Source organism: Podarcis tiliguerta (assembly GCF_965153285.1).
Source record: "Podarcis tiliguerta genome assembly, chromosome: 11".
NCBI lineage: Eukaryota > Metazoa > Chordata > Lepidosauria > Squamata > Lacertidae > Podarcis > Podarcis tiliguerta.
This window is the reverse complement of record NC_139544.1, coordinates 33,011,411-33,035,713: the sequence shown is the minus strand read 5'-3', so window position 1 is coordinate 33,035,713 and position 24,303 is coordinate 33,011,411. Positions and strand designations below refer to the sequence as shown.

General features: G+C 41.5%; 1 protein-coding gene across 4 annotated transcripts in view; it reads right to left on the bottom strand.

Annotated features, from left to right (window-relative positions):
* Nucleotides 1–13,436, bottom strand: part of ACOT12 (acyl-CoA thioesterase 12) — a 28,989-nt gene extending 15,553 nt beyond the window's left edge. Inside the window, exons 1-5 of one of the 4 annotated variants that reach the window (XM_083404048.1) lie at nt 12,688–13,436; nt 8,978–9,047; nt 3,971–4,031; nt 2,312–2,413; nt 1,257–1,392 (exon numbers count right to left, since the gene is read on the bottom strand). In XM_083404048.1, coding sequence (XP_083260174.1) covers nt 1,257–1,392; nt 2,312–2,413; nt 3,971–4,031; nt 8,978–9,047; nt 12,688–12,805 — 487 coding nt within the window. In that variant the 5' untranslated portion in view covers nt 12,806–13,436. Of the gene's footprint in view, nt 1–1,256; nt 1,393–2,311; nt 2,414–3,970; nt 4,032–8,977; nt 9,048–12,316; nt 12,571–12,687 lie in introns of those variants that run through there. The other 3 variants (XM_083404049.1, XM_083404051.1, XM_083404050.1) reach the window with 3 other exon arrangements.
* Between the last annotated feature and the right edge of the window lie 10,867 nt (nt 13,437–24,303).

Here is a 24,303-nt window from a genome sequence, read left to right as displayed (position 1 = left end):
ACTTTGGACCTACTTATCAAGTTGTACAATTTGTATTTAGAAGACAAATTCCACCTTGCTTCGTGAACTTTGTGGATGTTTCATGGAAAGCAATCTTAGCACAAGATAATTTAACACTTTACTTTTTTTGCTCTTTATCACTGTTAAGCCAGTGCTGGCTATGGTAGTGTGGTTTAAGGAGAAAAACTGCTTTACGGTGTCACAGTGTGCTGCTTCTTCTTTTTTTAAAACATGAGCATGTGCAGTTCCATAGGTTGAAATGTCCTATATTGATTTCATCTGGTCCAGGGTTTTCCAATCTTGGGTCTCCAACTACTTTTGGACTACAGTTCCCATCATCCCTGACCACTGTTTCTGCTAGCAAGGTATGATGGGAGTTGTAGCTCTAAAACAGCTGGAGACCCAAGTTTGGGTACCCCTGATCTAGTCTAAGATAATTGCTAAAACTATGCATCCTGCCCAAAAGGACTTTGTAAGTTTTAAAGGTTATGAGTGCAAAACATTTTCCAACATGGATAGTTTAAGTTTATGGAAACAACACTACAGTATATGCAACCACGTTGGGCCATTAGCAAATTAGCATAATACCAAATGGACTCACCATTTATGCATTTCTGCCACACCCACCTCCCTGCTGCCCTACACCTCCTGCTACTAGTAAACAACAGTGACCCATGTACTGGGACGCTAGTGTTGCAGATCTACCCCACCTTCTGACCAAAGTGAGGGGGCAGATGGTAGGGGAGGGGTGTGAACAACAGAAGCAGACTGAGAATACACACAAACAAAAATGTGCGTATGAGTGATGAGCTCAAGGCACTTTGTATGCGTAGCTAACTTTTATTGGGATCTAATGTGGAATAGGAGATCTGTATGCTCTACTTTGTACTCTATTTGTCAATAAACCAAATATTATAAAATGCCTTAAGTTTCCAGAGATAGGAAACTCCATAGGAACCCAATCTGGATAATGCTTCCCTGAAACTCCTCACCACTTGGAAATGGGAAGAACACAGCAATGTTTTAGCTGTCCCCCATGTCATTATCTTCCAGGATCTAATTTAAGACATACTTGTTTGTTCCATTGGCACATAGCTGGACTGCTGCACTGTGTTTCATTGCTGATATTGGTTTGAATTATATGGTTTGAATTATATTTTATGCTGACCTCATTTTAATGGTTATTGTGAGGCCCCCTGGATACCTACGGGTGGAAGGGTGGGATACAAGAATAATAAAAAATTCTAATGACTGACCACTATTCATGCCACATTCATCCACCAGGTTCTTACAGACGCGTTCATGATCCAGTCGGATTTTTCTTCTCTCAGCAGCCAGGGTGTGCTCGAGATAATCCTGTGCAGTGACCAACTCCACTGGTTTTAAATCAACCTGAACAAATTAAGATTTTTTAAAAAGGATTGTAAAAGTAAATTATACTTTTATTTTATTATTTTATTTTATTACCTACCCTTTACCCTAAGTTCTCAGGGTGAGTTATTTACAAGTGAAAATACAGCATTAAAAGCAGTTTTAAACTTACAATAAAAAAGCAACCACAAACAACAGTGTGGGTCCTGAAAATATCCTGAAAATACAGTATACATTTCAGGTGTCAAAGCCCTGGGTAAAGAGGTGTGTCTTCATTATCTGAACAACAGCAAAGCCTGCACCTCATTCTGCCACTTTTGTATTAAGCTGCATTAATAATTGGTAAGAAGAGATAACATACCAACAGTATCTTGACATGCATTTGCTCACATTCCAAATTTACCAAATGTTGGTTATTTATTTACACACTGGCGGAGGAAGAGGAGTGCAGGGGGAATGCACTGTCCCCGGCAGTGCGATCCCGGTGGGGTGCCATCGCGGCTGTCCCCCGCCCACGCTGGGCACCATGCCCCCACAGGTGGCGTGCCACGCCCCCAGGACGCACACCAGCCCCGTCCCCACCTGCTCTCCGCCCCCCGGTGCCAGAGTATTTACACACACAGATACACACATCTTAAAATCAACCTAAACTAAAATTTGTCTCAGAAAACAGAACTAGAAATGCAATGCGTAGCAGGCACTGGATGCAATGAAATTGTGGCACTTCCCCTAGCTAGCCCACTGTCAAATTACCGCAGTAAAAGTTTCTGATGCATGTTTGCCCACTACAATTCTTCAGCGGTGCTACTACTCTGCTGTCAGACAAACAATATTAGTACAAATTATGTAAGGGTAAGCTGCCATGAACACCACAATTTGCTTTACAGACCATTCTGGAATCCACGTAAACAAAGGACCATTTTTGAACGAAATATATCACCTTGTCATTATGTACTGGTTTTGCCACGTATGTAGAGAAAGCCACACAAATCAGTTTTTGGAAGGTGGTAAGAGGATCTTGCAATGTAACTTTGACACCAACCTACATGCAAATGGAAACAACAACACCGGATTACTAGGAGTTATATAATATAGAACTGGTTTATGTAATAATACTAGCACTCCCTTCATCTTAATAAAGAGCTGAGCTCACCAACTGGTTTCATAATTATGTTATTATCTCCATTGCTTCCCAAATGTCTTAACAGTACAATCCTATGTTACATCTACTACTACTACTAATAATAATAAATTTATTATTTATACCCCACCCATCTGGCTGAGTTTCCCCAGCCACTCTGGGTGTCTTGGCTCCCAACAGAATATTCAAAACACAATAAAACATCAAACATTAAAAACTTCCCTAAACAGGGCTGCCTTCAGAGGTCTTCTAAAAGTCAGATAGTTGTTTACTTCCTTGACATCTGACAGGAGGGCATTCCACAGGGCGGGCGCCATTACTGAGACGGCCCTCTGCCTGGTTCCCTGTAACCTCACTTCTCACAGTGAGGGAACCGCCAGAAGGCCCTCAGAGCTGGACCTCAGTGTCCAGACTGAACGATGGGGGTCGAGACGCTCCTTCAGGTAAACTGGAGTTCAGTTTGGATGCTCAGAGATACCGACTGAGTTCAGCGGGACCTATTCTCTGCTAAGTGCGCGCAGTACTGTAAACCTAAGTAGAAGTGCTGATTCTATAAAATGTTGATGGGTGGCTAATTTTAAAGGGGGTGGGGTGCTGAAAGGAGGGAGGAAACACTTGGGCCATTTTCAGTCAATATTTATTGATTTATTAAATTTATGTCCTGCCTGAGCAGAAGAAGAATACAGTACATGGTTCTCCAGATTCTCACAGCATCCTGTGAGGTTGGTTAGACTGAGACTGGTGCAAGGTCTTCCAGCAAGCTTTGAATTGACTGAGGATTTGAATCAAGGTCTCTTCAGTCCTAGTCCAACCCTCTAAACATTACATCACACTGGCGCTCTTTATAGCTTTTATAGTCTTTGTCGTGCATGACTAAACCCCATAAAAACTAATATAGACTTGAGGGCACATTTTGAACTGATAAGCCTGCAGATGTTCTGTATTTATGAACTTTTTCATTCAGTTTCAGTGCTCAACTCTTTAACAAACTGTTGGAACAAAATGTTTTGAGAAAGAAGAATGTAAACATTTAAAAATTAGCAGTGTACTGTGGCAGATACCGGTTCTCTTGAAAGAGAAGCCAGAGGTAGTTCTGCATAAAGAGTACAAGTGTTTGGTGACCACGAAAGTTGTCAGAGAGCCTATTTTGCGAGAGTGGATCTACTGAAACAGTACCATGGACACGGCCTCTGAGAAAGTCAATAGCTCTGGGCAGCTAAGGGGCTGTAACCAGGGGGTAGAAGACAAGAGTCATGTTGTGGCAAGAAATGATTATGAAATGTAGAGAAGGAGATAAAAACTAATGAGAGAGATTTGAGTCCCTGCTCAATACATCTATTGGCGATGGCCATTTACTTAACATGAATTCATTCTTTCATTTGTTTCATTCTGCCTATATAACACCATATATAATCTCAGCTTAAAAACACACCAAGACAAACAAATGCAGTCTCTTACCTCCATACTCGTAGTGAATGCCCGGTTTACCTTAGCATTAATGCTGATAATCTGTCCGACTCTATTAACAGAAAAAAGCACCATCATCTCATTATACAAAAACAGAATATTATAAGCTGTTCCAATGGCAAGGAAGGTGACGCTGCTTGGTCAGCCTCTGCCCACTGTCCACAGGCAAGCTGCTGAACACTTATCATAGAACCATAAGGTAAAGGTAAAGGGACCCCTGACCATTAGGTCCAGTCGTGGCCAACTCTGGGATTGTGGCACTCATCTCGCTTTATTGGCCGAGGGAGCCGGCGTACAGCTTCCGGGTCATGTGGCCAGATGACTAAGCCGCTTCTGGCAAACCAGAGCAGCGCACGGAAACACCGTTTACCTTCCCGCCAGAGCAGTACCTATTTATCTACTTGCACTTTGACGTGCTTTCGAACTGCTAGGTTGGCAGGAGCTGGGACCGAGCAATGGGAGCTCACCCCGTCGCGGGGATTCGGACCACCAACCTTCTGATCGGCAAGCCCTAGGCTCTGTGGTTTAACCCACAGCGCCACCCACGTCCCTCACAACAGAAAGAGTAGCAGGTCTTAATTCGAGCCTATTTCAGCATGGTACATAACCCTGGACCTGGGATTTGGTTTTCATTGCCAGGATCCACACATGTGAAGTACCGACAAAGAAAGGCTATCTCAGCCTTGGATCAGGCACTCTCGCCTGACTGCAAATGGTAACAGGAAATTCCATTAGGTATGTGGGAGGTCCGGCCAATGAGAGGTTGAACATTCTGTCCTTCCTCTGCACCTAGCATGGAAACCGAGTGAGCTGTCCTGCTCTGGTTTGCTGTAGGAGCGGCAGGACTCTCTGTTCCTCCTCTAGCAGCACTTCATCATGCTAGTAGAATTTTTCTGCAGCTTAGAAACCTTTGTGGACATAAAAACATAAGAAGAGCCTGCCGGGTCAGGTCCATGGCCCATCTAGTCCAGTATCCTATTCTGACAGTGGCCAGCAAGATGCCTATGGGGAATCAGCAAGCAGGACACACAAGAGAGCCCTCCCCTCTTGTAGTTTCCCACAAACAGCATTCAGAAGCATCACTGCCTCCAACTCTGCAGGGAGAGCAGAACCGTGATGGTTAGTAGCCTCCTCTTCCATTAGTTTACCTAATCCTCTTTTAAAGCTATCTGTTGCTGGCCATCACCGTGGCCAGTTTTAACTATGCGCTGCATAAAGAGGTGCTTTCATTTATCTTATTTTGCAAGGCTGGAGCCATTTCCACACATTATGTTGCTGGTGCTACTTGGACCCAAAACCACACGGTTGCTTTTCTTTTCGTTAGTCCCTTAGGAGCATAAGAAGCTATCTTACGCCAGGTAAATGTATTTATTTTGTCCAGTATTGTCTACTTTTACCTAGCAGTGGTTCTATAGGGCCTCAGGTAGAGGTCTTTCATATCACTTGCTACCCATTTCTTTTAACTGGTGATGCCAGGGGCCAAACATGCTATCACCTCACCTTGAATTTCGTACAACTATGTGGTTCTGGCTTATTCTTATATTTATGTCAGGGAAACCCTTTATTTTCAGAGTATCTCCCTGAAATGCTTAGAATCTAATCTTGTTCTCCAGAACCCAGAGCTCCTGAAGGCTGGCGTGTGAACACTATCTAAACATTCTTTAAAAAGTCATTGTAAGGCCAGGGGCATCCCATCTATGGTTAATAATTCTGTTTATATATATATAGGAAGTTCTGTTGTCACTGTTGAAAAGTACCCCGAAAGCCACTTGCTCTGAACAGAGGCTCTGGGAATTGGAATTCAGGGAACATTGCAGTGTCACAGACCATTGCATTCTCATTTGTAACTGATGGGGACCTTTTGAAGTGTAGCAGGCTGAATGCTCTCAGTAAGGGTACACAAAGAAAATGCAAAAAGAGAAGGAAATCTAAACTACAAACGTATATAAAATAGTCACTGCTGATGAATTCACACGGTGTACAAACACAAACAACAATGTTTGTTCTTTAATGGGGGGAGGAGCTGTTTTCCCTGTAGGCAGGTTAGGTGAGGGGGGTCATATATAAGTAGCAGATTTTACTCATACAGGATGGATATTCAAAAATTCCAACACCTCAAAGACAAAGCAAGGAGCATAAAAACCTGGAATAGTTACAGTTTGTCTATGCAGGGAGGAGAGATACCTAAACCAGCTTGGGGGGCATTTGCAGGGAGAATTGGTGGGGAGGGAAGAGTTAAGGTTTCCCTTGCCTCCCAATTCTCCCCAGTGATTCCAACACATTCATCTTACAACAGAAACATGGGGTTGGGCACCTCCTATTTCTCTTTTGATTTCTAGTCTTTGGTGCTTTAGGAGTTGACAGGCCAAAACATAGTTGTAGGAGTAATAATTATACCAACTACTACTACTACTACTACTACTACTACTACTACTGTTCTGATTTGGAGTGCAAGAGCTGAAGGAATAAGATGCATTGCTCTTAATTCATTGTGCAAAAATCACATTGTTACAAGTAACTTTCTCCTATACTTCAGGAGCAGCCAACATGGCACACTCTGGATATTGTTGGAATCCAACTCAAAGCCAGCAGAGCCACCGGTCAGGAATTATGGGAGTTGGAATCCAACAACACATAGAGGCACCATGTTGGCTACCACTTCTATATTCCTTGTGGATTAAAGAAACACAGCTAATTTCTTGGGAAATGGGAATGTAGAAGACTTGGGGACATCTTGTTTTCGGCTTAGGAACAACATACAGTGCAAGCATATCCCATAAATAAGCTCCACTGCATTCCATAGGACTTGGGCTGCGTGCATGCTTGTTTATTCAGCATCCAGTGCACTCCTCCATCTTGTCATTTCTTCTGAAATACTGTGTTTTGAGGCTTCCCTACCCCAATACCACAGGACGCGGGTGGCGTTGTGGGTTAAACCACAGAGCCTAGGACTTGCTGATCAGAAGGTCGGCGGTTCGAATCCCCACGATTGGGTGAGCTCCCGTTGCTCAGACCCTGCTCCTGCCAACCTTGCAGTTTGAAAGCACATCAAAGTGCAAGTAGATAAATAGGTACCGCTCCAGTGAGAAGGTAAATGGTGTTTCCGTGCGCTGCTCTGGTTCACCAGAAGCGGCTTAGTCATGCTGGCCACATGACCCAGAAGCTGTACACTGGCTCCCTCGGCCAATAAAGCGAGATGAGTGCCGTAACCCCAGAGTCGGTCGCAACTGGACCTAATGGTTCAGGGGTCTCTTTACCTTTACTCCAATACCAGCTTGAATTGAGAAAAAGAATGACCTAGCTACATTTTAAGCCACTAATGAGTACACACGAATCTCAATGGGGGGGGGGGGGAGCTGTGTGAAAAGTGATTCACGCAACACTATAACTGGAGCATCACTGTAAATATATTATTGTTTCTTCATATCAGAGGTAACTGCTGCAATATGAACTTGCTGTGCATGGATATGGCACCTACATATGTATTTGTGCTCACAAAGTTGTGCCATTTAGAAAACTGCATGAACCCATCAGGCCTTGCTCCTCAGGAAAACACAGACTTGTAGTCTAAAATCCCACAGAAGTTAATAATTGCATTTGCCATCATTCCGTACTTTTACAACACAGAAGAAAGAAATGTTATCTTAGTTTTCAAAATTAATGAACATTAACATTAATTATAAATGCTTTTAAAGTTAATTAACACTCAGGTGGAAGGTTAACTTCATAAAACTGCAAGACTTCTCTCACATTAACAATCGAGACAAACAGTTGACTGGCAAAAATTGCTTGCTATTAGCTTCAGAGGGGAAACCCTCCCCCTTATTTCTGGAAGTTAAAAGCAAAATATATTTCTTGAGTTGCATGCACTTTTATGAATCCATTAAATGCATAATCTTTGAAAATGGGGGGGATGCCAATTTATGACTTCTTACGCATGAATGCCATTCATTGTCATATCAAGAAAAACATTGTAAGGTTTTTTTTTAAGTGGTTTCCTTTCTCAGTAAATGGTTGTATTTGTAGACAAACTTGTATCCCTAGCAGGCACTCCTATCCGAACTCCCCGCTCCCCCAACTCATACCCCCCTATCCTTGGGCTATGCCCCTCCCCCATGCCCTCCTTGAGTGTTGTGTTTTTGTCTCCATGTTTATTTGAACTATGATCATAATACTTGCTTAGCTGAATGCAGAATTGAGGGGGGTGTGTGTGTGTTGGATTTCAACACGGCTGGAATGTAACCTACTGTACAAAGGTAAGAGCCTCATATGTTCCTCCGCCTCCTCCTGCATCTGGCCCTTGTCCACTATTGTCATGAGGCCCATAGCTGTCAACTTACAGATTTGAAAATGAGGGACCAACAGCCTTGAAAATAAGGGATCAGCAGCCAAAATAAGGGATTTTCCAAGCACAGGTATGTTCAGCTTCTGAGCCCCTCCAAGCCAAAGGCAGAAAGCCCAGCCAGCAGCCAAACAAAGCCTCAAGCGGTGGTTCCCACAGCTCAGCAACCCGGCAAAGGGGATGCAGCAAGGAAAACCACCGTCACCTCTCCGCTGAGAAGCACTGAGCAATGGCGATGCAGGCAACGCGGCCAATTTGATCGGCAGAAGGCATGTGTCGTTCTTAGACTCCTTATTGGGTGAGCAACGTAGCCAAGCAACACAGTTTGGGCCTCCCTCCTCCCTGGCCGACAGGGAGGGAGAAAGAGCAGCTGCTTCCTTTGAAACCCGGGAAATTTAAGGGACATCATCAATAAGGGACAGCAGCGGGACACAGCGCTGGGATAAGGGACTTTCCCACCAAATAAGGAACAGCTGACAGCTATGATGAGGCCCCATGACAGAACATGGTCCTCAGGCTGAGAGAAGCTGCCCACCCTTAAGAGAATCATCTCCTATGTTCACTGGACCAATTTTTAATGTTCTGGTTAATCTCTGTTACACAGAAAATAAAGGAAGTCTGTGAAAAGTGTTGATAATAACTATTTGAAGGTATACCTGGCAGTTTCTTCAAACTGAATGTCATCCACCGATGCTGTCACACAGGGCATGCCAGCGTGTTTCTCAGCTTGGAAGAAAAGGCAATTATAAACATTTAAGCAATTATAAGTTTTCTCTCAACATGCCTTTGCCCTTAAGCATGGTTAATTTGGTTGTCCAAAGATGCACATTGTTAATCATAGAATTGTAGAGCTGGAAGGGACTCCCAGATGGTCATTCAACCTCTGCTTAAAAACCTCTAAGGAACGAGAGTCCACCACCTCCCTAGGGAGTCTGTTCCAATCTCCTTTCTTGTAGCTTGAATCCATTGGTTCAGTTCCTACCCTTCAGAGCAGGAGAAACCAAGCTTGTTCCATCCTCCATGTCACAGCCCTTTAGCTAGTTGAAGATGGCTATCCTTTCTCCTCTCTACCAGGCTAAATGTACCCAAATCCCTCAAGCATTCCTTATAAGGCTTGGTTTCCAGACCCTTGATCATCTTGGTTGTCTTCCTCTGCACACATTCCAGCTTGTCAACATCCTTCTTAAATTGTGGTGTCCAGAACTGGACACAGTGCTCTAGGTGTGGTCTGACCAAAACAGACACTATCAGGACACTATACTTCTGTTGATGCAGCCTAAAATAGCATTTGCTTTTTTTGTTGCTGCATCACACTAGTGACTCACATTATGCTTGTGGTCCATTAAGTCTGCTAGATCCTTTTCACATGTACTACTGGAAATCCAGGTGTCCTCCATCTTATATATGTGCTTCTGGTTCTTCCTGCCTAAGTGAAGAACCTTACATTTGTCCCTATTGAAATTCATCTTCTTAGTTGGGCCCAGTTAAGGTCATATTGAATCCCAATTTTGTCTTCTGTGGTACTGGCTACCCCATCTGGTTTTGTTATCCTGCATCTATTTTATCGCATTTACCAGTTCCAACTGCAGCTTCCCAACAAGCATACATGTTCTTCCCCCCACAAAAAAATCTATAAATTCTGTTCATTTGTTAAGATTTATAGATAGCTTCATGACAACACTAAGTGGCTTACTTAGCAAGATTATCAATAAAACACAACTGAAGTCCACAAAACTGTTTTCTTAAAAATTTTATGTAAGGAAATTAGTCCAGCAGCCCAATTACTGTGGTCAATTGGAGGTCTGTGGGAAGCCCACAAGCAGCTCCTGAATGCAACAGCCCCTCCCCACTTGCGATTCCTTGCAAATGATATTCAGAGGCAGTATATGCGTCCGACAACTGAAGTAGAACACTGTCATGATCTTTAATAGCCAGAGAGCCAGAATTTGTCTAATCATCTTTTAAAGCCAATAAGAACATGAAACTGGGCCATCTGTGAACTAGATATAAGGGTACTGGTGAGATAGTGCTTGAAATAATTTACAGCCTCTTGAGTAATGCTTAACTTCCAAAGGAAACGATGGAAAACTTTTTCCCCCTTTTAACATTTGTAGCCTACTGTTCCTCCAAGGAGTTTAGGATATTTATAGAATTTTCTCCATTTCATCCTCATAATAAGGTTCATCAGGGTAGCCAGGCTTCAGATTTCTCAGAAGTTTGTTTTTTAATTATTTGAACTCTAAGATCTACCAGGTAGAGTCAGGTGCAAAAGGCATGCAGGATGCCTCTGAGCCTAGGAATTTTGTTTTCAGTATCAGAACTGAACTCCGGTCACATCCACACCATACATTTTAGGTGCATGGCTTCTTCCCCCAAGAATTCTGGAAGTTGTAGTTTGCTAATCTAAACTATAGCACTCTCTGTGGGGAACAGGCAGTACAGATGCTAATCTGCATTGGGTTTCCCAATATACAGCACCTGCACCATCTCTCGTTTTTAGCCAGCTCACTTTCAATACTCCCCACTTTCTCCCATGAGTATCTCAGATTCAAATAGCCTTTTCTGTTACACACACACTCTCTGGCACAACAGTGGTATCGGATCTAACCTCACTGGCAAACTGGTCATTCAGGAAAACATTTCCAGTCCTATGTTACACCGAGAGAACACCAACCAATCATTCCTGACTATTAGCAAGCAATTGGCTTAAGTAAGGAATGTCATCCAACAACTGTAACCATATACCAATCTTCATGGAGAGAGAAACTGACCTGGTGGATAGAGTGCATGTGTTCAGTAGCTGTCTTGTGCAAGTTCAAAGAAAACAGTACAGGCAAATGCAGGGTGCAGAACATGGGTTTCTGGTGAATGCTGTTTAATTCTACTGCTGGCGTTGTATACAAATGTGTGAAAAATATGGCTTGCTGACTGTGGTGCCCATAGCCACAATAGCAGTCTTGAGGACTTTTCCTGGTGCCCAAGAAGCCCCTGAGTATTCTTTCTGGATCCTCATAATTTTTACAAGAGATACCCTCAAAACAACCAACAATTCAAAAGTCACCTCTCTATCTACAGAGGGTGTTCTGTGATTTGTTGGTGGGTTGTTGTCATCTTTAGTAAAAATTATGAAGATCCTTTAGGATCTCTGCCGTATGTGTGTGTGAGTGTGTGTTGGCAAGCACTGGATATGTGCTGTTGGTGCTGTGAAATATACCACTGTAAGGTGTGTGTGGGGGGTCCTTTGTAAAATCATACAAGTTCAAGAGACTGCATTTTAATTCTACTGCTTCCAACTTTTGTCCAGAGGCCATAAAGGCGTGCGCGCACACACACACACAGATTCTCTTTTTGTCTTTTGTGGGGAATGGCCCAGGGCAGAGAACCTACTTGAAGGGTGGTGCACATGACACTCTCTCAAAATTCCAAATTTGTCCATGGTGACCCCCTAGCTTAATAACTCTTTCCTACCTCATTGGAGAGTTGTGACAAAAAAGATAAAATCATTCAGTAACTGGGGTTATATAAAAGAGAAAAATGAACCTGTTTTAATTTTAAAGCTGTGAAATCCCTAAATTCTTTACCAACAAAATGAGTATTGTAATTAAGCTAGTTTGCATTACAAATGCTCCAGTATACCTCACAGCCTTATTGAAGGAAGAAAAAACCTCTGGAAATTGCAAGTGCCAGCATAATAATAATTTTATTTCTAGAATGATACTATACTGAGAGAGAGAGAGAGAGAAATAAAACTTTACTAATATTTTTGTGCTCCTTAGTATCTGCTAATGAGCACATTATGCTGGCACTATGCAATCCTAAACCCACCCAGCTGGAGGTAAGCCTCAATGAATTCAATAGGACTTACCTCTGAGTAGATATACTTAGGATTGCAGTGTAAGGAGCTGGCAGCACCATTCTACCCATGTCTCCTCAGAAATAAGTCCCACTGAGTTCAACAGGGTTTCCTCCCGGGAGAAGTTGGCACCTGGCCTTACCTGACACTGCAAATCCTCGCTTCCCAAACTGAGGATACTGTGCAAAGGAGGTAGTTACAGCATCATGAAGATGAGGATTGGGCTTGCTGTCTCTTATTACTTGCCAGACAAGTAAAAAAATCCAACGTTTGCGCCCTATCTCCACCTGTTAAGTGGATAAGAGCTGCACCAGTAGACTTTCTGCCTGTGCCATGCAACTCTTAGAGGGCCTGGAAGAGGTGGTGAACAGCCAGGCACCGTCGCTATCTTGGACCTCGCCAGAGACGAAGGGGCCAGAAGTACCCGCTGCTGCGCGTCCCCCCCCCCCCGCCCTGAGGGTCACCCTGAATGCCAGAAGCAGGTGGGTGGGAGAAGGGGGCGCTCGCGCTTACCCGCCAGGCAGGCCGTGGTGTCGATCCATTTGAGCAGCTGCCCCGCGCCCAACTCCCCGCGGTAGTTCGTGTGCGCGGGAAAGATGGTCTGGCACATGTGCACTTGCGCGTCCGCCATGGAGCCCGCGGTGCTGCCGCCTCCTGCGCCTCGCTCGCTCGCGTCTGTGGCGGCGCCTGCAGATGCAGCTGGGACCTTCGCATGCCGGCCCGCGCGCCCTGCTTCCCGCTGCCGGGCTAATGTGTAATTAGGCGCAAGGCTCGCTTTCCTGGGCGTCGAATGGGAAACTGGCGGTGCCCTTATTTTGGCGGCGAACCAGCTCCCTCCCTCGGCGGCCGCGTCCTCGGCCCACGCGGGGCAGGTTCCTCGAAGCTGCTTAGTAGATAAGGAACGAGCGAACCTCGCCTTCTCGCCCTCGCCGGGTTGCTGCGTGCTTCCCGTCCTTTCTGCCTTCTTCTAGCTGCTACGGAAAATAAAATTTACACGTGTGCGATAATAACAAAAGGCGCCACATTTTGATATATCATGCATTATTAAAACTCAGCTCGCGGGAGACACCGATTAAGGCAGTGGGACGGACCAGAAAGTGGGCATGTTGAGCAGGCGCTGAGCAGCGCGAGAGCCGACCTCCATAAAAGTGTTAAGGGGTCGCCCTTTGTCATAAGCGACCATTATCTTTCCTCAGACTCAAACGGATATAATCAGTCGTCTTGCTAAGCAGTTTCACGCTGAAACTTCTCTGTCAGGGAGAATGGCAGCAGTGGAGGTCTCTGGGAAATCGAAATGACCCTTTGATTAGGGGGTTGCATATTTCACAAGTTCTCAACAGTTGAGTTGCTGGGTTGTTTTTTTTATCTATTACCTTTGCAAAAACTACTTATCAAAAGGAATGAAGGAAGTGAACCTCCAATTGCACAATAATTTTAAAATTATTATTTGAGCCCATCACATTATTATTGGAGCCCAGGCTTGACCCCACCAACACCATCCTCAAATAAGAATTCTGCTGAAATCACGTTCTGTCCAGTCACACCCCCCCCTTTTTCTGCAATTGGTTGCCTTCCCATTTTTTCTAATTGTAAATTTAATGCTATACCTGCTGGGGGTCCATGCAGGGTCAACCCACCCATGAGGCAGGTGAGGAAACTGCTTCAGGTGGCAGGATCTACAGGGGCAACAAATCACAATGTAGATCTTTTCCCCCACCCCACTTGTTCCTGATGTAAAACGGATTGCCTCTGCACCCATGCTTACTGAAGAATAAATGGCATCATTTTTTAAAAAAAGTTTTATTTGCCAGATCTCTGTGCAAAGTAAATTAGAAGAACGGGCTTATACTAAGGGAACACTGGTCTGCAGAGTTGGGAAAAGTTGAGACGGTTAAGCTGACAGGTGTCTTGCCTAGAGGTTCCCCATATGACATCTTGTGGTAGTATCTGGGAAGTACAACTTTTTCAACAGTAAGGAGGCAATAAGATGATGGGGCAGGTGGGTGAGGGGTTACAAAATTCTCATGGAGATCTAGCAAATTCACATTTCAGCCTCTCTGGGATTTTTCTCAAAGGTAGCTGTGTATTATTATAGCATTCACTGCCTCATTTGTCCTTGGGTCTTCCAACAGCATGTAGAGGATTTAATAGGAAGAACCTGCAATGTCAAAGCTATGTGGAAAGTAAATAAATTGAATTGCTCAGTAGCTGTGCTTTATACCTGGTGGAAAAAGGAGGTGTCAGATTCAGGGCCATAGCTAGGGGGTGGTGAGGTGGGCCCCCGTCAGGGGCGCAGGCGAGGGGTGTGTGTGCAAAATTGGCTAAAAATATGTCCATAAATATAAATATTGCCACCGAAGAAATGGTTTTAAATAGAGGGTGAATTGAATGGGGGAGAGGGTCGGAGAAGAGACAGAAAGAAGAGCTAATTTGTCCGTGGCTAGGGGGCGCAATCTGGATGGTTCTGCCAGGGGTGCAAGATCACCTAGCTATGGCTCTGGTCAGATTGGAGACTTTTCTGAAGGGAGTGGATTCAGACTCAGAAAGATATAGGGAACAAAGCTAGTGTGTTTGAATCTGGATGACATGGCTATGCTGACCTTACAAGTGTAAATCATGGCATGTAAGCTTACAGTGGAATTACAGAGCCTAAGTGATTCTTGCATTACGATCCAATGTGAACCAGTCTTACAAGCAGGGTGTAAACATCTCCACAGGAAGAATGTGAGGTAGGGGCTGAGAAATAAGCGGTGCCATGGCAACAGGGTTGCATCTTATAAAAGAATATGTTGGTGTATCTTTTAAAATTACATGAGTAGGTGGGATAAAAAAAACCCAACCCAGCCAGAGTAGCAGGAAAAGGAAGATAAACCTCGTTCTCCAAAGAACAAACTAACCACATGTCTGTTGCTGTTACTACTTGATGCTTTTAATGTTTTGTGGTATTATAAATTATTTATGCTATCTTTTCTGAGTGTTCCTATATTTTAATATGTATGTATTCTCTTGTCCTGGGGCCTTTGGGTGAAGGGCGAATTATTTGTTAAATAAAAATAAGTAAGATTTATTGAGGGGGTGTCTAACAACCCTTCCCCCCCATGGTTTACAGCCATACAAATTCTAATTCCCCTCCCCCTCTGTGTCCTGTTCAACAGAATAAACACCTTATTGTCCCTAGGATTTTTCTCAGACTCACTTCTTTTTTTCTACTCTGTTACTCAGTCACCCATATAATTTTCTCAAGGGAGCTGCTTCTTAGCTGCCTGTCTTGCTTCTTTCTGGTTCCCAGCCATCCTTCTTGACTGTCCATCATCTTTGCCTTTCCATTCACTCCCTTCCTGCCAGAAACATACTTTTGCATGCCACCCCAATCTCTGAGTGGTGAAAGATTCCAGGGAGTGAGGCAGAGTGGTGTCCCACACGTTACATGGTTTATTTACACACATATACAACCTGAGCCTGCGTTGGAGGGTTTTGCAGCATTAACACCCTGAAAGAGTATTGTTCATCCCATAGACACAACCTTGTTATTCCAGCAGAAATCATCCTTGGCTTGCGCTCACGCGCTCTCTCTCTCTCTCTCTCTCTCTCTCTCTCTCTCTCTCTCTCTGCCTTTCCATCCTTTCTGCTTTTTGCATCCAGCTTCTAGCTCACACAACACAACTCTCAACTCTGGCCTTTTGTCTTTCTGATTAACAGAGTTGGGGAACGGAGGCCCAGCTGTTTACCCTCTGGCACAGAGCCACCGCTTTGTTTTCCTTAATGGCCCATTACCCACATTGGCCTGGCTATTCCAGCACTTGAATCCATGCTGGATCCAGGAATTAGAAGCCAGACAGTCAGCCAACTCCATCCCACAAAAACTGATCACATAACACACTTTCTGCAAGCTTCGTATACAACCTCCTTTTTCTCAAGAGGGGTATCTCCATCTTCTCTTCCCTGAGATTTCAACTTCTTTGCCTTCTGCCCAGCCCTCTCGCTTCCTCTTGAGGTATACATACATACATTCATACATACATACATACATACATACATACATAATTTCATTTGTATGCCGCTTTTCCAAATTTCAAACCATGCTCAAAGTAGCTTACAACATGAAAAATTATGCAACTACATAACAAAAGTAGTTATAAACAATAAATAAAACATTTAGAAATACACAACCAGCCTGAACAATTTCTACACCAATCACAAAATATATAAATGTGCAAAAAAAATCCAACAGCAACAAACTTCCAAACAACAACACCCCAGTTGCAATCCTAACCCCATTTACCTGGGAGTCAGCCCTATTTAAGTCAATAGGATTTACTTTTGACTAGTTATAGTAAGGATTTTTAGTCCTCAGTCTTTCTACTCACCTGCACACATCTTCTTGTCTCTAGGGACATGTGTGAGCTTTGAATTCTGGTCAACCTGACCTTCTACTTCCAGGAGAGAAGCTGGACAGTAATGAAACATTCTGTTGTTCAGTTTGAGCTCCACAGCAAGCAGAATGTTTGCACACTCTTATATATCGGAGCTTCTGCTAAGCCTTGCCAGAAGATTTGGTATTTTAAAATATCAATGTTCCTTGGGTTACAATGTATGTATTCTATGCAAAGTTTTGTTCTTAGTCGTATTTAAAAGCTGTTTTGAGTGGTTTTGTAGTTGGACTATGGTCTATACATTTCTGACCTAATTATCTCCAGCTGAATTTCCCTCCAGATTAGGATATTTATATTTTGGCAGGACTTAAAACTATTGTTTTGAAAACAAAGTGTGAAGTAACCATGCCAATCAATTTTCCCTTTGGAACACCTGATACAAAATATCATTTCTCATATAATCCAGCATTGCAGATGCATAGGTGTGTTTACAAATCATTAGGCAGAACCCAACACTGAGTTTATTTCCATTGCCTGTTGTTTTTAAGAGTGATGTTTACACTCAATTATCATTGGCAGGTGTTCATCGGTGAGGAATCTTGAAATCTCTGATCAGGAAAACTGGCTCCAGCAGCTTTAGAAATTGCTGTATAATAATGTGTGTATAAACTAAGCGTAGTGACCATTATTTTCTCCTCCTTTCCTGTTCCATAGTCTATAGACTCTCTTCTCTATGAATGTTCGTCACTCAAAAAAGAAGCTCTAACCTCAACAAAACCCTGGCATATTTTTAAAGCTAAACATGTTCAAATTTGGCTTCAGTCACTAAATTTGGGTCCAAATGTACAATGTCATATTTGAATTGCTTAGGTTTTCACAAAAAATGCTCTTTTAAATAAACTCTTATGTTCAAGACTCATCTAAGCTGAGTTTGACCCAGCTGACCAGAGTTTCTGCCCATAGTGTATCTGTTGTTTGCTGTAAGATTAGGAACTGCAAAGCTGTTGGCATCCCAGAGCAATGCAAAGTCTAAATCTGCTCACGTATAAGCCTTCTTGAATTCCCTGGAGCTGTCTGTGCTCAGCCTGGATAATGAGATCTCTTTTAGGCAGCATAGAGGGATTCTGGAATTAAAAAGAAAGCGGGTGAAGGGGGAGCAGCCCTTCTAGTTACTGCAGAGAGGGAAGGCTGCTATTTTAAACTTCTCTGCAATAACTAGTTTCTAAGGAGGAGATTGTGCAGCTAAATTGTGAGGGGGGAAATCAAGAGTCCATTTCAAGGTTATACAGACCAACTTCAAGATCTGTACTGCATGTATGCTTAGCTGCTAAATATTTCGTATATTTATACAAAGGAAAAATATATAATCTGAAGGGATATGTAAGGAGAGGATGACAGAAAGGGAGAACTGCTAGAATCCAAGCTAATTCTGTTAAAACATCTAAGTATGTGTTTTTTCACCAATAAAGAGCCACTCTGAACGTGGATACCAATGAATACATTAATGTGTGAATATGTACTATATGTGCAAGTTTCTTCTTTGCAAACTGTGCATTTTAGGATTCTGTACAATGGCAGAATACACAGCTGAAGAAAGCCATTCTAGCTTTGTCCTCTCCCACCCCCACTATTGAGTTCGTCAAGGACAATACTGAGACTGAGGAGGAGGTTGACAAGACAGTGCCATCCCCTGGACTGGATGTATGGAAGCAGGTAGGTGGTGGCTGGGCGAAGGCAGACTGTTATTGGTGGGGCATTGACCAAGGGCGTACCTAGGAGTTGGCCAGGTTGGCCCAGGGGGTGAAAAAGAGTGCCTCTCCAAGGGTGCAAGGGACGGGAGGATGCCAATACAGCTCCTTGTTGTATTGGGTGCAAGCCTAGGTACGCCTCTGGCAGTGATTCCACTGCCCACTTTTCTGGCCTCCTGCAGCACATTTTCTTTTGCTTCTAGGCCTTGCATGAGAACTACACTCACCCTCTCTTTCTAGGTAGCAGATCTCCCAATTTCAAACATTTGTGTTAAGCCTTTCCCCATAGTTCTTGAATATTCTGTAAAGCAGCAGCAGCTTGACCATGGAGAGGAGGGGAGAGAAACCACAATAAACAGGCAGTAGCTAGTTAAATTCTTTGACTAAGATTAATGCATGGCAAGTCTTCAGCTGGTGAACTCTGGGGCGTTTCTAATTAACAATATGTAGGATGTTTGAAATAAATGCAAATAAAGTTTTATAACATGGAGTTGCAACTTAAGAAAATCTCAAAAGCCAAAGCAGATAGTAAAATCTTCGAGTAATTTGATGTTCACACACGCAATATAAATCCATTCTAGAATAGTTTTGTTTAATAACAAGGATCCTCTGTCGTTGTTTCAAGTAGTAATATATGTGCACATTCACACACATACTGTACCTGAATTGGCTTTTCCTGAAGGTTGTTTTGCTCCGTGTTGTTAATAACTCTAGACAGCGAATCTTGACAAGGAGTTAATTCTACATTGTCTTCTCTCTGGGTGTACACATACACATAGCACATGGTACATCAGGCAGCTAACTAAAAAGGATGAGCAAAACCCTGGTCAGCTGAACGTCTGACTTTTTGCAGCTCCATAGGGGCCCTTCCTGATCTCATTTCAGAAGTCAGAGGTCAGCATGACACAAAGTCTTTCTTGTGTTTTTCAGACAGGTACTTGTGCCACATGGCAAAACTCATTTAAAAACAGAGAGGACTTTCCAAAACAGTTGGATACAGTATGGAATGGTTCAGAAGAAAGGAAGGAAAGACATAACTCACTAAACATGTCAGAAGCCTTAGATGCACCTAGAGTACTTCTATGGATTCCAGCCAGAATGTTTAAATTACTCATCCATCTTGGAATAGTTCTAGGAATAACAAGTGGAGTTATCAAGGGCAATTCCTGGATCATGATAACGACATAGCTTTTAAAGTACAACTTATTTTTGTAAAATGAAACTTTATTCTAAAATGTATCCAAAATTGCAAGACACAACACCATTAAAACAGATAAATACATATTTATGTACAGAGAGCATCAAAACACAAAACAATTGTTAATATAATTTTATACCATTTTAATGAGTTTCCATCAACAAAATTTTACAATTTAAAGAAGACTTTTCAGTTGCAAAACAGTTTTTAAATCATATGTATAAATTATGTCTACTACAACTCCAATACAGGTAAAGTAAAATACAAAAATAACCAATACTGAAATTCAAATACAAAACCCCAAAAAATGTTGCACAGGTACATATGTACACTTGATGAATTCATGCAGTTACACAGTGCAACAAAATTAACTGCTTTAGTTTAAAACTATCACAAAATGGAACAACCATATCTGCAAGCAGAAGAAAATATATTTTTGTAATAAATCATAGTGCATTTAGAAGTTAAACTTTATAAAATGATTGCTGAGTGATTTATTTCTAAAACTCCCCAGTTTGTTCTGACATTCCACTTAATTCTAAATTATGCTTCCACTAAATAAAATTTTAAAAAGATTTGATGCCAAAACAGTCCTGCCTGTTCAGTTCTTGGTCTTCAGTTTTGATATCAAATCTACTAAGCAAGGTATTTGTATCGCTTATTTTCAAAGAAATGTTTGTATTTTTTTTATTTAAAAAGTGTCTAGTTTCTAGAGCACAGTAGGTGGAATTCAAAGAGATACCTCGCTTCAAAAAAGACACCAGACTTACTGTTATCTGCGTATATGTGCACCCAAGCACTCATACACACAAACTGTATATGGAGAGCCATCTTTACACCTAAGGCGTCAAACCCAACTGCCTTGATTGCACAAACACAAAATATCTCAAAGGAATTTATGGCTTGAATGACATTTCAGACAATTAGGTGGGCAGGTGCAAAGTAGGCTATTCACTCGTTTGGTTGCTTTGCACAAAGTGCAGGTCACTTTGTAGAAAGTTCACGTTCAACGAACTGCAGTAAAATATTGAATATGCTAAAATTGTTAAATGGCCGAAATACCCCAACCAATCTCATTTAAAAAAGTATTTGTTATAGTTTTCTCCACCTGTTACTTTTCAGGCTAGCTGCTGTTTGGTTTACCAAAATCCAAGTGTGTAGATTCCACTGGGATTCAGGTTTCATAAAATATCAGATGAAACTTTGATAAGATGCATCTACACAGTATGATATTTCCATCTTGGAATTCTGTCGAAGTGCCAAGCATACACAGTGTTTTCCATTAAAGTCAGTGAAACACTACCTGTCTTTCATAGTGGAAAATACATACAATGTGCTGATAAAGCGTGATAAGGAAGGAAGCTTTCTAACAGTTGACACTAATGCATGAACCAGAATGTGTATATGAATACATTGCATTCTGAATAATGTTTCCTATTCTGTACATGAGGTCACTTGGACAAAGATTACTAGGAAAATTAGGCCTGTGTTTTTGTGTGTGTGTGTACTTTATAATCTTATGGCACTTTAGAAAGGGAATCGGCTACCCATGATGGGATATAGAATGAGATGTCAGCTGTACCCATAGTCAATAAAGTTTTTTGAAGAAAAGAAAGCAGGGAACTACTACTAAAAATCCATTGTTTTGGTTATCAACATACACTAAGAGACACAGGAAGGGAAGACAATGAAAGGTAAACAGTGTAAATTGTAAATAATGTTGGGTACAGTTACATTAGCTGTCCCAAACTCCCCTAAACCAATTATAAAAAATGTATAGGTGCACTGAAAAGTATCATAAAAACAAATAAATGCTCGATAACTTATTCACAACATTTGCACCGCTGAGCAAACTATTACTACTCTCTCTCGTTGGATAGTAAAGCACTTAATGAAATCTCGTGTGTGTTTTCTGAAAGGGTTGCTATTCTTGAGTTAAAAGGTCATAATAGGGCTTTGGTGTTGCTAAAATGTATTCCGGTATTACTATGGTAAATTCTCCAAATTGCAACTTGCTACTCTCCCAAAAAGGAACTATCTGTGAGTAAAAGAAATTCAAGATTTGAGATAGCTGGTGCCGAAGTACAAGGCATATATCAGAAGCATGGGGCAAGTTTAGAACCTTTGCTATTCCTTGGCCCCAACTAACATTATCAGCCTAGCATTTGCAGCGGGCATGGTGATTTCCATGCTGTGGAGAAACAGGTGGCCTGGAGTAAGTGAAACTCCTCCTCCATGGTTCAAAGTTTTTCACTTAAACATGTGAATATGTGAAGTAGTAGCAGTGATCCCTAAGTACCAGGCCCCCATGTCTAAGTAAGTCGCCACGTAGGTTAACAGTAAGAAATATGGTCAACAGTGGTGCAGTTCATATGGTAGAATGGAGGTGGCAAGATCAGTGCACATCTATCATCTTCCTATAGGTACTTTATATGTGAAACATGAGGTTAAACTGAAGTGAAGGTATCAATGGTATTTTAGAATGGCTATCCATCAAGCTCACTTTAGCGGCTTTAGGGTGTTCAAATTTGTGCCCCACAATATCATAATATCTAGGGGGGAAATAATCTCAGACAGACATAAATTGCTTAATGGAGATGAACATGTAAACAGAATATTTTCAATTTACTAAACCATATAATATAAGAGTCAGCATCGTCAAAAACATCTGTATTTGGAAGCACATTCTACTTAAGTCGTAAGACGGTTAAATAAAGGTTCTTTAGAATCAGGATATAAATTCTACGTATTGTAAGCAATGCATTGTCTAAGCTTTTTTGTTAAAATGTTTTTACGCAGTTAAGATTCACAAAGATTAGTAAATAGTATAATATTTGCTATGTTAATGCAGTGAATGTTTACTATATAAATTATTCAAATGTACAGTACAGTAGAATTTCAACCCAACATAGTCTTAATTTAATGAAACCCCATTGGTATACAAATGGGTTTAGGAGTGTATCGTCAAATAATCTGGATAAAATTATGTTTTGGTATCTGTACAACACAACACTCAACCAACATACATGATAGCTTACTACAAAGGGACACTGGCTGACTTTGATTATTTATCAAGTCAGAGGAATCCATTTGTGCTTAGCTATCTGGTGCACAAAATTAGACCCTCATTGATTCTAGAGGTCTATCAAACAGTGATCCAGGTCTCTCAGTTTTAAACCAAAGGATGCTGCTGTTGATGAGTGTGTGTGCTTTCTAATGTACTATTTTAAGTCCTTGAAATATTACTTGATAATTAAAAACTGATTTGCACAGCAAGTAAAGAACAGCACCTTGATAGGCATACGCATAGCTGCAGAATTTCTGATAACAACAGATTGCCCTGCTTCCTTAATTACTTAAGAGGTTACTCTTAGATACTCTCATTAAGAAGCTGGGTTGGGGAGAAAGTATGATGTTGATGCTGAACCCGTATTTTAGAACGGCCTTCCAAACACAGATATCTAGGAGACTAATTTTGGGAAGTTTTGTATTATGAGAGACACTAAGGTGGAAGAGAGTGCTCATATTTACAATGTGTCAGTATTTAGGATTAAATACTGTTGGATTAGGTCAATTATGCCTGAAGCATGTTACATTTTAATTTAATTTTAAAAATAAAAAAATTGTCCAGTAGCCCCTTAGAGACCAACTAAGTTTGTTCTCGGTATAAGCTTTCATGTGCCAAGAACAAACTTAGTTGGTCTCTAAGGTGCTACTGGACAATTTTTTTATTTTTTTATATATTTCGACTGCGTCAGACCAACATGGCTACCTACCTGAATTTAATTTAATTGTCATTTTATAGCATTTTGACAAGGTTTGCTATACTGCATTCTATTTCAGTATTGCTTTTTGATGTTTTATTTAAGCACATTTAGATCCTGTATACAGGGCTACACAGAAGCCGCAAGAATAAACTTGCTAGGTTTTCTAGATGGTCTGGAAAGGGCTTTGAAAAATATGGGACTTCTTTTTTTGATACTGCTATTAAAATTCTAAATGAATTGTCTCCCTGAAAGCTGTTTGTGTGGATTTTTTCACCTGACAGTCTAAAGTCTAGGTCTACCAGTCTCTATACCTTAATTCCAATAGCTAGTTTCCCACTAGATTCATACATGCCCCAAACAAACATATTGTAGGCTGCAATCCTGTACACATTTACTTGGGAGTACAGTATGTCTCACTGAACTCTGTGAAGCTTACTTCTGAGTAAGCAGGCAGAAGATTGCACTGAAATAAGCTACAATGCAGTGGAATTGCACTAGAGTCTGCAAGCTACTCCTATAACTTACATGAAGTGGACTGGTTGGACTATTACATTATAATTTTATGTTGTCAGTGATTGCTGCATGGGCTATATGAAATAAAATGAGAAACTACTAAACATGCTTAATAAGTGTTTAACAATATTGGAAAATGAGGTTTTGATGACAGAACAGGTATATAAGACATATGGCTATACAATCAAAAACCAAGAATTGACAGTAGTAATGTGGTAAAAGGTTTTCTTACACAAAACCTACAATAATTTACAGCATATCCATAGTTATGGATGTTTATAATGCCAGTCTTAAACAAAAAGTAAATTGTCTACATAAAATAACTTGTGCAAATGTTAGCAAATTGACAATAGTTTACTGATGCATTAGACAACTGAAACAGACCTAACCCCAGATGTCCCTTTTCCTTTAAAAGAAACACTTTCAAGGCAGAAAACAAAAGATTTTGTCTTTTAACAGTAGGCACTATAAAAAAACAGATGCCACAATAAATTATTTTCAAGGGAATAATCACAAGAAATAAAAATTAG